Source organism: Oncorhynchus masou, chromosome 29 (genome assembly GCF_036934945.1).
Source record: "Oncorhynchus masou masou isolate Uvic2021 chromosome 29, UVic_Omas_1.1, whole genome shotgun sequence".
NCBI lineage: Eukaryota > Metazoa > Chordata > Actinopteri > Salmoniformes > Salmonidae > Oncorhynchus > Oncorhynchus masou.
The window spans coordinates 12,540,174-12,553,595 of NC_088240.1; the positions used below are offsets into that span (position 1 = coordinate 12,540,174).

Below are 13,422 nucleotides of genomic sequence, written 5' to 3' on the forward strand. Positions count from 1 at the left end.
CACTGTGTTAACAAATCTCCAAATGAGCTTCAATGCCATACAACACTCCTTCCGTGGCTTCCAACTGCTCTTAAATGCTAGTAAAACTAAATGCATGATTTTCAACCGTTCGCTGCCAGCACCCGCCCGCCCGACTAGCATCACTACTCTGGACGGTTCTGACTTAGAATATGTGGACAACTACAAATACCTAGGTATCTGGTTAGACTGTAAACTCTCATTCTAGACTCATATTAAACATCTCCAATCCAAAATTAAATCTAGAATCGGCTTTCTATTCCGCAACAAACCCTCCTTGACTCACGCCGCCAAACATACCCTCATAAAACTGACTATCCTACCGATCCTCGACTTCGGCTATGTCATTTACGAAATAGCCTCCAACAATCTAATCAGCAAACTGGATGCAGTCTATCACAGTGCCATCCGTTTTGTCACCAAAGCCCCATATACCACCCACCACTGCGACCTGTATGCTCTAATCGGCTGGCCCTCGCTACATATTCGTCGCAGACCTACTGGCTCCAGGTCATCTAGAAATCTTTGCTAGGTAAAGCTTCGCCTTATCTCAGCTCACTGGTCACGATAACAACACCCACACATAGCACGCGCTCCAGCAGGTATATCTCACGGGTCATCCCCAAAGCCAACACTTAATTTGGCTGCCTTTCCTTCCAGTTCTATGCTGCCAATGACTGGAACGAATTGCAAAACTCACAAAAGCTGGAGACTTACATTTCCCTCACCAACTTTAAACATCAGCTATCTGAGCAGCTAACCGATTGCTGCAGCTGCACACAGCCCATCTAATCACCTACCTCAACCCCATTTTTTTTAACTTCTCTGCTCTTTTGCACACCAGTATTTCTACTTGCACATCATCTGCACGTCTATCACTTCAGTGTTAATTTGCTCAATTTTAATTACTTGCTACTATGGCCTATTTATTGCCTTACCTCCTTATGCCATTTGCATATACTGTGTTATTGACTGTACGTTTGTTTTGTGTAACTCTGTGTTGTTTGTGTCGCACGGCTTTGCTTTATGTTGGCCAGGTCACAGTTGTAAATGAGAACTTGTTCACAACTAACCTACCTGGTTAAATAAAGGTGAAATAAAATAAAAGAACATTTGGTAAAGAATAACAGAGCGATGTAATACAATACACTATTCAACCTTATTGTAAAAAAATATATAAAAAGTTAATCCCATGTGCAAGTGAATTGTAAAAAATATATTTTAGAATGTCAGGAAATTTGTTTTCAAATTTAGATTTTTTTCTGGGGGGGGGGGGCAGCAGATTTGGTCCCCCCCAATGTTGACTCCATGGCTACGGCTTTGGAACAAAGCAATACATTGTTTAAATCCTCACATTTTAAACCGACAGTAACTAACTTCATCTACAAAGGTAATTGTCAGGGAGCAGTCCTTTATTGTGGCAAAACAGTAAAAAGGTCCAATTCCAAAACCTTTTACCCTAAAGTCAAAATCTATAGAGGTATGATAGAACAAGCATAATTCATGCATTCAATGGAAGATTAGCGCAGAAACATACATGCACAGATCAAGTTAGGATTCGGGCCTAAGAATGCACTTGTTCGTGGATTTAAAGCATTTGGATGGTGTAAGTATAGGCTGGAATTTATTTTCCTAGACGAGTCCTGGGTGGGAGTGTACACTTCGTGGAGGAGTGGACTACAGCCCGTGACTTCATTTCAGAGGTGACACCTCATTATCTTCAACCCAACAAGCCTATGCTTACATATTGGGGTCGGCAGGTAGCCTAGTGGTCAGAGCATTGGGACAGTAACCAAAAGGTTGCGGGATCGAATCCCTGAGCTGAGTCATTCTGACCCTGAACAAGGCAGTTAACCCACTGTTCCCCGGTAGGCTGTCATTGTAAAATAAGAATTTGTTCTTAACTGGACTAAATAAAGGTTCAAAAAAATATTTAAAAAGAAACTCCACTCTAACAAACCCCAACCTATTGTTCCTAAGATCCTTCCACAGGAAAATTAGTTAGCTTTTTACAATGCAAAGAATTGCTACCTGAGAACAAATAAATAATATTCAGTTAGATGGGGTACTACAATCGCTCAGACCATTTTAGCACCTCAGATGTCATGATATGGTTCCTGAGATATTACACATTTCCCCAGGGATTGTGAGATCTAATAATCTTTTTAGCGTCAACAAAAATTACCTGGAACACGGCCAGGCGAACCGCAAGGCGATTGCTTTAGGGAGGTTATTAGTGGTGGTCAGGGGCAGAGTCTGGTCTCCTCCGCCACGATACGCTCTCTGTACGTCTTCCGCAGCTTAGTGATGGTTGCCATGGAGAGACTTCCTGGTTCCCTGAAGATTTCCTGTCAATATCAGGAACAAGAGAAAGGAGGATTTCCTGTCAATCAGGAAGAAGAGAAAGTAGGCCTTCCTGTCAATATCAGGAAGAAGAGTTAGTAAACTGTTTGTGGAACATATTAAGTTACCAATATACACTAATCCCAGACCCTAGATCTGTGCCTAAGGTTACTTTTCTCTTTTGGAGAACCTTACCTGCATGAAGGTGTGGCAGTCGTATGTAAAGGCTCCCTGAGTGATCAGTTTGAAGCACTCACACACCTCGACCATGGAGCGGGCCTGCAGGATCTCAGCCTGGTGGTGGCGAATCAGAGTCAAGGCCACGCGGAACAGGATCTTAGAACCCTCGTAAAACAGGCAATCCCAGATCCGCAGAACTGTCTTGGGAAGAAGAGAGATGTGGGAAAGACAAAGATAATCGTTATTTTACAGAGGGTGGTGATGACAGTATTTCAGTCTGGGTCCTGTGTCAACAAGCACACAGAAACACCCCCACCCCCCAGACCCTCACCTCTACAGGCAGAACGTCGATGTAGAGGCAGATGAACCATTGGGAGACCACCAAGGTCCACATGACGTTGTGTTGGACCATGGTCTGCCACACGGCTGGGGCTTTGACCCTTACCAGCTCCCCCAACACCTCCTGGTCCGTCTTCAACCCCAGCATAGCCGGGCTGTAGTAGTCTACAACAACATGGACAGCTCAGGTTAATTCCGTTCTGTTTGTGTGAGATGAGGTTGTGTGTGTGTGTGTGTGTGTGTGTGTGTGTGTGTGTGTGTGTAAAATCAAATTTTATTTGTCACATGCACTGAATACAATGGGTGTACACTCTATAGCCCTTCCCAATGATGCAGAGTTAAAACAATATAATAAAAATAAATATATTAACACAAGGAATAAAATACACAAGAATGGAGCTGTATACAGGAAGTACCAGATCAATGTGCAGGGGTATGAGGTATTTGAGGTAGACATGTACATGAAGGCAGGGTAAAGTGACTAGGCATCAGGATAGATAATAAGGTATTTGAGATAGATATGTACATGAAGGCAGGGTAAAGTGACTAGGCATCAGGATAGATAATAAGGTATTTGAGATAGATATGTACATGAAGGCAGGGTAAAGTGACTAGACATCAGGATAGATAATAATAAGGTATTTGAGGTAGATATGTACATGAAGGCATGAAGGCAGGGTAAAGTGACTAGACATCAGGATAGATAATAATAAGGTATTTGAGGTAGATATGTACATGAAGGCAGGGTAAAGTGACTAGACATCAGGATAGATAATAATAAGGTATTTGAGGTAGATATGTACATGAAGGCAGGGTAAAGTGACTAGACATCAGGATAGATAATAATAAGGTATTTGAGGTTTGATTGTGTACATGAAGGCAGGGTAAAGTGACTAGGCATCAGGATAGATAATAGATTAAAAACTGTAGCAGCATATGATGAGTGTAAAGGTGTGTGTGTGGTACATAAATGGAATACAGTGGGGCAAAAAAGTATTTAGTCAGCCACCAATTGTGAAAGTTCTCCCACTTAAAAAGATGAGAGAGGCCTGCAGGTACACTTCAACTATGACAGACAAAATGAGAACAAAAAATTCCAGAAAATCACATTGTAGGATTTTTAATGAATTTATTTGCAAATTATGGTGGAAAATAAGTATTTGGTCACCTACAAACAAGCAAGATTTCTGGCTCTCACAGACCTGTAACTTCTTCTTTAAGAGGCTCCTCTGTCCTCCACTCGTTACCTGTATTAATGACACCTGTTTGAACTTGCACAATTGGTGGCTGACTAAATACTTTTTTGCCCCACTGTATATCCTGAGAAACATCCTGTGGTTATTATTCTTGTAATGTGAGCTTGACAAACCAACAACAAACAGGGTCTTCCTACAAGCCACGTGATCATGGTGCTTTTGCACAGAAGCACACAGCAATAGAGCCTTCCACAAACAAATAGGTCTACAACTACTGTATGTACAGTGGCTTCAGGAAGTAGTTACACCTTTTGACTTGGTCCACATTTTGTTGTGTTACAGGCCGAATGTAACATTTTATTGTGATTTTTGTGTCACTGACCTACACACAATACCCCCATAATGTCAAAGTAGAATTATGAATTTTGAAATGTTTACAAATTAATAAAAAATAAAAATAAAAGCTTAAGTCAATAAGTATTCAAAACTCCTTTGTTATGGCAAGCCTAAATAAGTTCAGGAGTAAAAATTTCTTAAGAAGTCGCAAGTTGCATGGACTCACTCAGTGTGCAATAATAGTGTTTAACCAGATTTTTGAATGACTACAATACCTCATTTCTGTACCCCACACATACAATTATCTGTAAGGTCCCAGTCGAGCAGTGAATTTCAAACTCAGATTTAACCACAAAGAACAGGGAGGTTTTCCAATGGCTTGCAAAGAAGTGCCCCTATTGGTAGATGGGTACTGGGAGAACCTGCCAGAAGGACAACAGTCTCTACAGCACTTCAACCAATCTGGGCTTTATGGGAGAGTGGCCAGACGGAAGCCGCTCCTGCGAACAAGGCACATGACAGACTGAGATCACAAGGCACATGACAGACTGAGATCACAAGGCACATGGCAGACTGAGATCACAAGGCACATGACAGACTGAGATCACAAGGCACATGACAGACTGAGATCACAAGGCACATGACAGACTGAGATGACAGACTGAGATCACAAGGCACATGACAGACTGAGATCACAAGGCACATGACAGACTGAGATCACAAGGCACATGACAGACTGAGATCACAAGGCACAAGATTCTGTGGTCTGAGGAAAAATGTAACTCTTTGGCCTGAATGCAAAGTGCTATGTCTGGAGACAACCATGCACAGCTCATCACCCATCTAACACCATCCCTACCGTGAAGCATGGTGGTGGCAGCATCATGATATAGGGATGCTTTTCAGCAACAGGGACTGGGACACTGGCAAGGATAGAGGAAACAATGAATGGAGCCAGATACAGGCAAATCCCTGATGAGAACCTGATACAGAGTGTAAACGACTTTAGACTGGGGGCGAAGATTTACGCTCCAACAGGACAATGACCTTAAGCATACAGCTAAAGCAACATTGGAATGGGTTCAGAACAAGAATGTGAAAGTCCTTGTGTGGCCCAGCCAAAGCCCAGACTTGAATACAAAAATATCTGCAAGGAAGAATAGTAGAAAATCCCCAAATCCAGATGTGCAAAGCTGATACAGACATACCCAAGATGACTCAAAGCTGACACAGACATACCCAAGATGACTCAAAGCTGACACAGACATACCCAAGATGACTCAAAGCTGACACAGACATACCCAAGATGACTCAAAGCTGACACAGACATACCCAAGATGACTCAAAGCTGACACAGACATACCCAAGATGACTCAAAGCTGACACAGACATACCCAAGATGACTCAAAGCTGACACAGACATACCCAAGATGACTCAAAGCTGACACAGACATACCCAAGATGACTCAAAGCTGACACAGACATACCCAAGATGACTCAAAGCTGACACAGACATACCCAAGATGACTCAAAGCTGACACAGACGTACCCAAGATGACTCAAAGCTGATACAGACGTACCCAAGATGACTCAAAGCTGTTACAGACATACCCAAGATGACTCAAAGCTGATACAGACATACCCAAGATGACTCAAAGCTGACAGACATACCCAAGATGACTCAAAGCTGACACAGACATACCCAAGATGACTCAAAGCTGACACAGACATACCCAAGATGACTCAAAGCTGACACAGACATACCCAAGATGACTCAAAGCTGTAATTGTCACCAAAGGAGCTTCTGCAAAGTATTGACTCAGGGGTGTGAATACTGATATACATTTGATATTTCTGTATTTTATTGTGAATAAATTAGCAAAAATGTCTAAATACATGTTTTCACTTTGTCATTATAGGGTATTGTGTGTAGATGGGTGAGAAGAAATAATTATATTTAATCCATTTTGAATTCAGGCTGCAACAACAAAATGTGGAATAAGTCAAGGGGTGTGAATACTTTCTGAAGGCCCTGAATGTGTTCAGGAAGTGGAAATGTGTCTAATAAGCTATAAGAAGTTTGTTAATGAATATTTTTGTTTTAAGTTATGATCTCAGTTTTACTTGGTGTTATCACTGTTTACACACAATATTTAAAACTAATAACACCTCACCACACACACACCCTCTTCACACAACCACTTATGCACACAGACATACAAACACAGACGAGCAGACAAGCAGACAGACACAACAGGAGTGTGTGGTACTAACCGGGGAGTATTCTTCCCAATAAAGCATCCATCAGCCAGAAGGACTTCTCTTCATCCTTAGTGATGATGATGAGGTAGCCTGCAATGAAATTCATACCCTAGAATAGAGAGAGAAACTATAACTCCCTTCACACACACGCACGCACGCACGCACGCACACACACACACACACACACACACACACACACACACACACACACACACACTATAGAGAACAGGTGAGGTATAAGCAGTTATGGCTGGGGACAGAACAGGCACAAACAGAAGAGGCGACAGTAGACGTACAACACACACAAGGTTAGTCAGACACAGGAGACAAGTGAAATCCACTCAGTTAACAGATGATTTATACCAGGAGCGGCTCTCCAACCATGTTACTGGAATGTTACCTTCCTGTAGGTTTTCACTCCAACCCTAATCGAGTGCCCCTGATTCTAGTAATTAGCTGGTTGATAAGCCCAATTCGGTTAGTCACAACTGGGGTTGGAGTGAAAAACTACAGGATGGTAGCTCTCTAGGAAGACGGTTGGTGTTAAAACCTACAGGAGGTTAGCTCTCCAGGAACAGGGTGTTAGAACCCTGGTTTATAGTATAGTGTTGTCATCACTAGCACATAGACTTGAAATCACTGGCCACTTTAATAAACGGAACACTAGTCACTTTAATCATGTCTACATATTTTGCATTACCCATCTCATATACTGTATCTTAGTCTATGCCGCTCTGACATCGCTCGTCCAAATATTTAAATATTCTTAATTCCAGTCCTTTACTAGATTTGTGTGTATTGGGTGTAAGTTGTGTAATTGTTAGATATTACTTGTTAGATATTGCTGCACTGTCGGAGCTAGAAGCACATGCATTTCACTACACCTGTAATAACATCTGCTAAACACGTGCATGTGAGGAATAACATTTGATTTGATATAAGGCCCAGTACCTGGCAGTATCCCACAACCTGGTTGTGGTGTCCGTATGCCAGCAGCACATTGTACAGGGCCTTCTGCAGACAGGGCTCAGAGCTCTTCCGGAACTGCACGTTTTCGGGGAATGTCCTGTGCATGTCTACCAAGACAGGACACTCAACCATCAACCAATCATAAAGGAATCATCAGGGTCTTGATCATCAGGGAACAAAACTGAAGAAAATTGACAGTAACATGGACCTCAAAAGCACTCATTTCTGTTTTCTGTTGCAAAACACTATAAAACATTTTATATTACGTGCCCTAATGAACATGTTCCAGATGCATCCATGGCAGGTGAGCTGAGTTAAGTAGAGGTGATTACAATCATGTGAATATAGTTACACTACCTATGCGGACTGTCTCCTCCAGCTTGGCGTCGTGCTGCTGCTCGGTGCCCAGCAGAGAGTGGTAGTACCCCGGGTTCTTCTCCAGGTGTTCCTGGGCTCCGCTGGCTGCCATCCAGATCTGGGCTCGGTACTCGTTGGGCACACCCTTACGCACATACCGCTTCACTAAGGGAACCGAAACCATGACTAAAGCCCAAAATGTTTTATTTAAAAAAAAAAATTTTTTTTATGTACGCACTCACTACTGTAAGTTGCGCTGGATAAGAGTGTCTGCTAACTCAAATGTAAACCTGTGTTTCTCCCTCTCGCTCTGTGTGTGTGTGTGTGTCTCACCCTTCAGGTTATTTTCCACGTGGACTTTCCCCTGCAGGAGTTTGGACCACTTGACAGACTGCCTGGTGAGAACGGCTACATATTGAGCCATCATCTCCTCATAGGATTCATAACCCTCAGGCTTCTCAAACCCATAGGTGTCAACCCTATAGAGACAGGGTCAGTCCGGAAAGAGACACACACAATTAAATAACTATGGATCATTCAGATCTATATGACCCACATTTCAGACCCAGCAGACTGTATTGATCACAGCCTGTAATAGCACAGTGATGGTCAGATGACCTGACATTGGCCAAGCCTTAGCTACAATAACCCAGACTAGGTGGTTGGTAAGGATTTCTGTGACAGGTAGCTAGCTATAGGATCAGAAAATATGCTGTTGAATCGACCCGTGTGAAATTACAACCCGAGACAAGCTGATTAGAGCAAAAACCAAGCCAAACGAGGAAAGATCCCGAGAGAGGTCAAACATCCCTAAAAGATAAATATGTAATTTGTTTTGATCATTACCCAGAGGTGCCTTGCAGGCGTTATAAACTTGTTACCAACATAATTAGAACAGTAAAACAAGTATTTTTGCGTCACACCCGTGGTATATTGTCTATATTTAGGTGGTCATCATACATAGGTCGGCTGTAATTAAAATATTATTTACAAGACACATGGAAATATACGCGTTACCTGTCATTCGCGTTAATGCGGTTGTTCAGGTGAAGCTGGGAAGAGATGTTTCCGTTCGTTTCACTCTCCATAGCGTGAACTCCTCCGAATTGACCGTAACATGTGAAAACGCACCCCATTAGTAGATGGTCTGATCCACCAACTTCAATAGCGCGCAGTTACATTAGAAATCAATGTAACTGCCAGACCGCATAGGGGGAGAGACACTGCGGTAGCTGGCTCGGAGGTATCAAATGCAGGCCACTATTGAACGTTTATAGCGCTGCGGGAACCGTGTTTACTTTGCTTTGTTCCGGGTCAATGTGGACCGCGCTGACTTGCAATGTAGCAACTGCTTGCTTATGGAGGACTACAGGAGCGAAGTGGCTTCTCGTAACAAGCAAGTAGCAAACATACACAAGCTACTGGGGAACACACGCCCGCCTAGTTTTTATCTTTCTTCCAACCCAGTTGCCGAACGCAGCACTGATCTGGTGGAGGTTTCGCCGCCGTGTCGGCTCTATACAGCCGACTGGCCGGTGCTCTGCAGGGTTCCATCCCTGAAGGGGTCTCCCCCTTCCCTGGAGAACGGAGCCGTTCTCGACCCAACCAACCAGCCATGGATGTACGTCACTCGCCGTGGAAGTCGAAGAAAGCGTCCTCTGCCAACGGAGGTCTCCATGGAGATGTTGAACCCGGATCTGACAAAGACCAGAAACAGCTTTGCCGTTCCGGCACCTTCTTCCTTGGGGGCTTCACATTCAAGATCGGATTCGGAGGTACCTGCGTCTTTGTGCTCGGTTCTCCCTCTCCGGTGGCATCTACCTCGGGTTCAGATCCTCGGATCTCCCACCCTCATCAGACCGCGAGGCTGCCTGAGAGACCGGTGTCGTGCCTAAAATCTCCCCCTGCCAGAATTCCCCCCTTCGCTTGAACGCGCACACACTACATTCTTCATTGCTGCGACTTGCTTGCTAGTTGAGATTTCTGCTCTTCACTCCGTTGTCAGTTTAGCCACTGATTTTACCCAAAATCTAACTGCCTGTAGCTCAGGTACTGAAGCAAGGATATGCATATTCATCAAATTTTATTGGTCACATACACATGGTTAGCAGATGTTATTGCCAGTGCAGCGAAATGCTTTAATTTAATTTCACATTTAATTTGAAAGGAAACACTTTGAAGTTTGTGGAAATGTGAAATGAATGTAGGAGAATATAACACATTAGATCTGGTAAATGATAATACAAAGACATTTTTTTCTCCCCCCATCATCTTTGAAATGCAAGAGAAAGTATTATTCCATCCCAGGCGCAAACAGTGTATGTGCAAAGTTTTAGACTGATCCAAATGAACCATTGCATTTATGTTCAAACTTTTGAATCAGGACTGCCCAAATGTGCCTAATTGGTATCTTAATAACTTTAAGTTCATAACTGTGCACTCTCCTCAAACAATAGCATGGTATTATTTCACTGTAATAGCTACAGTAAATTGGACAGTGCAGTTAGATTAATACAGCTTTCTAACAAAATCAGATACAGTTGAAGTCGGAAGTTTACATACACCTTAGCCAAATACATTTAAACTCAGTTTTTCACAATTCCTAACAATTAATCCTAGTAAACATTTCCTGTCTTAGGTCAGTTAGGATCACCACTTTATTTTAAGAATGTGAAATGTCAGAATAATAGTAGAGAGAATGATTTATTTCAGCTTTTATTTCTTTCATCACATTCCCAGTGGGTCAGAAGTTTACATACACTCAGTTAGTATTTGGTAGCATTGCCTTTAAATTGTTTAACTTGGGTCAAACGTTTTGGGTAGCTTTCCACAAGCTTCCGACAATAAGTTGGGTGAAATTTGGCCCATTCCTCCTGACAGAGCTGGTGCAACTGAGTCAGGTTTGTAGGCCTCCCTGCTCACGCACACTTTTTCAGTTCTGCTCACAAATTTTCTATAGGATTGAGGTCAGGGCTTTGTGATGGCCACTACCTCAACTCCCAATCACGGCCAGTAGTGATACAGCCTGATTTTGAACCAGGGTGTCTGTAGTGACACCTCAAGCACTGAGATGCAGTGCCTCAGTCCACTGCACCACTCAGGAGCCCCGATCCAAGATGAGCCAAGACCAGCTCAGTTAATCCCTACCGTTGTGACAGTGAGTCGTCATAATGCTGCATCAAATGTATATGATCTTAGGGGCATTGGCAAACACAATGTAAGTAACTTAATTTATGTGCACCTAATTGCATGAGCCTATGAATCAGAGTTACACTGTTAGCATTAAGGCGGTGTACCCTAGTAGGAAGACCACTTTGTGCAGCTCACCCTGTACTATTACATCCAATAGAAATAACATGAGTAAGTCTACTTCTGATAAGCTGTAAAGCATTAAAGCATTAAAAACAATCAAAACCCCCAGAAAAGTGGTAAAAATATTCATATTAACATGCAGCCTGAGAAACAAGGTCCAGGAAGTCAATAACTTGTTAGTAACAGATGACATTTATATTCTGACTATCTCTGAAACTCACTTAGATAATACGTTTAATGATACAGTGGTAGCAATACATGGTTATATAATCTACCGAAAAGACAGAACTGCCAACGGAGGCGGTGTTGCGTTCTATATTCAGAACCATGTTCCTGTAAAGCTTAGAGACAATCTAATGTTACATACTGTTGAAGTAATATGGCTTCAGGTTCATCTGCCTCACCTAAAGCCCATTCTGGTGGGAAGCTGCTATATATAGACCACCATTTGCTAACAGTCAGTATCTGGATAACATGTGTGAAATGCTTGATAATGTATGTGATATCAACAGAGAAGTATATTTTCTGGGTGATTTAAATATTGACTGGCTCTCATCAAGCTGCCCACTCAAGAAAAAATGTCAAACTCTAACCAGTGCCTCCAACCTGGTTCAGGTCGTCAGTCAATCTAACCAGGGTAGTTACAAACAAGACATTAATTAAATCATCAACATGTATGGATCACATCTTTACTAAAGCTGCAGAAATTAGCTTTAAAGCAGTATACAAATCCATAAGATGTGGTGATCACAATATAATAGCCATATCTAGGAAAACCAAAGTTCCAAAGGCTGGGCCTAATATAGTGTATAAGAGGTCATACAAGAAGTTTTGCAGTGATTCATATGTTGATGATGTAAATAATATTTGTTGGTCTGAGGTGTGTAATTATTTATGTCACCTTTATTGAATCAGGTAGGCCAGTTGAGAACAAGTTCTCATTTACAACTGCGACCTGGTCAAGATAAAGCAAAGCAGTGCGACAAAAACACATGGAATAAACAAACATACAGTCAATAACACAATAGAAAAATCTGTATGCAGTGTGTGCAAATGAAGTAAGGAGGTAAGGCCGAGTGGCAAAGTAATTACAATTTAGCAATTTACACTGGAGTGATATACAGTATTTGCAGATGAGGATGTGCAAGTAGAAATACTGGTGTGCAAAAGAGCAGAAAAACCTAAATGGGGATGAGGTAGGTAGTTGGTAGGATGGGCTATTTAGACATGGGCTGTGTACAGCTGCAGCGATCGGTAAGCTGCTCTGACAGCTGACGCTTAAAGCTAGTGAGGGAGATATAAGTCTTCAACTTCAGTGATTTTTGCAATTGTTCCAGTCACTGGCAGCAGAGAACTGGAAGGAATGGTGGCCAAAGGCAATGTTGGCTTTGGGGATGACCAGTGAAATATACCTGCTGGAGCGCATGCTACGGGTGGGTGTTGCTATGGTGACCAGTGAGCTGAGATAAGGCGGGGCTTTACATAGCAAAGACTTATCGATAACCTGGAGCCAGTGGGTTTGGCGACGAATATGTAGCAAAGAGCAGCCAACGAGAGCATACAGGTTGTTGCGAAACAGGAAGCGGATTCTAGATTTAACTTTGGATTGGAGATGATAATATGAGTCTGGAAGGAGAGTTTACAGTTTAGCCAGACACCTAGGTATTTGTAGTTGTCCACATGTTCTAAGTCAGAACTGTCCAGAGTAGTGATGCTAGTCGGGCGGGCAGGTGTGGGCAGCGATCGGTTGAAGAGCATGCACTTCATTTTATTAGCATTTAAGAGCAGTTGGAGGCCACGGAAGGAGTGTTGTATGGCATTGAAGCTCGTTTGGAGATTTGTTAACACATTGTCCAAAGAAGGGCCAGAAGTATACAGAATGGTGTCATCTGCGTAGAGGTGGATCAGAGAATCCCCAGCAGCAAGAGGGCATCATTGATATATACAGAGAAAAGAGTCGGCCAGAGAATTGAACCCTGTGGCACCTCCATAGAGACTGCCAGAGGTCCGGACAACATGCCCTCCGATTTGACACACCGAACTCTATCTGAGAAGTAATTAGTGAACCAGGCAAGACAGTCATTAGAGAAACCAAGGCTGTGGAGTCTAC

At 42.7% G+C, this 13,422-nt stretch overlaps 1 protein-coding gene across 1 annotated transcript; it reads right to left on the reverse strand.

Annotated features, from left to right (window-relative positions):
• Positions 1–1,420: 1,420 nt before the first annotated feature.
• LOC135519012 (growth hormone-regulated TBC protein 1-A-like) lies at positions 1,421–9,313 on the reverse strand. Its single transcript, XM_064944046.1, has 8 exons — positions 9,018–9,313; positions 8,334–8,479; positions 8,001–8,165; positions 7,626–7,750; positions 6,687–6,783; positions 2,873–3,045; positions 2,557–2,742; positions 1,421–2,366 (listed from the first exon to the last, which is right to left on the reverse strand). The coding sequence occupies exons 1-8, from the start codon at positions 9,134–9,136 to the stop codon at positions 2,262–2,264; spliced, it is 1,116 nt and encodes a 371-aa protein (XP_064800118.1). The 5' UTR covers positions 9,137–9,313; the 3' UTR covers positions 1,421–2,261.
• Between the last annotated feature and the right edge of the window lie 4,109 nt (positions 9,314–13,422).

Coding starts and splice junctions, on each gene's coding strand:
- LOC135519012 (XM_064944046.1), bottom strand. CDS start 9,136: ATGGGGTGCGTTTTCACATGTTACGGTCAATTCGGAGGAGTTCACGCT. Junction 7,751..8,000: donor GGAGGAGACAGTCCGCATAG/GTAGTGTAACTA, acceptor CTGTCTTGGTAG/ACATGCACAGGACATTCCCC. Junction 2,367..2,556: donor ACTGCCACACCTTCATGCAG/GTAAGGTTCTCC, acceptor TGATATTGACAG/GAAATCTTCAGGGAACCAGG.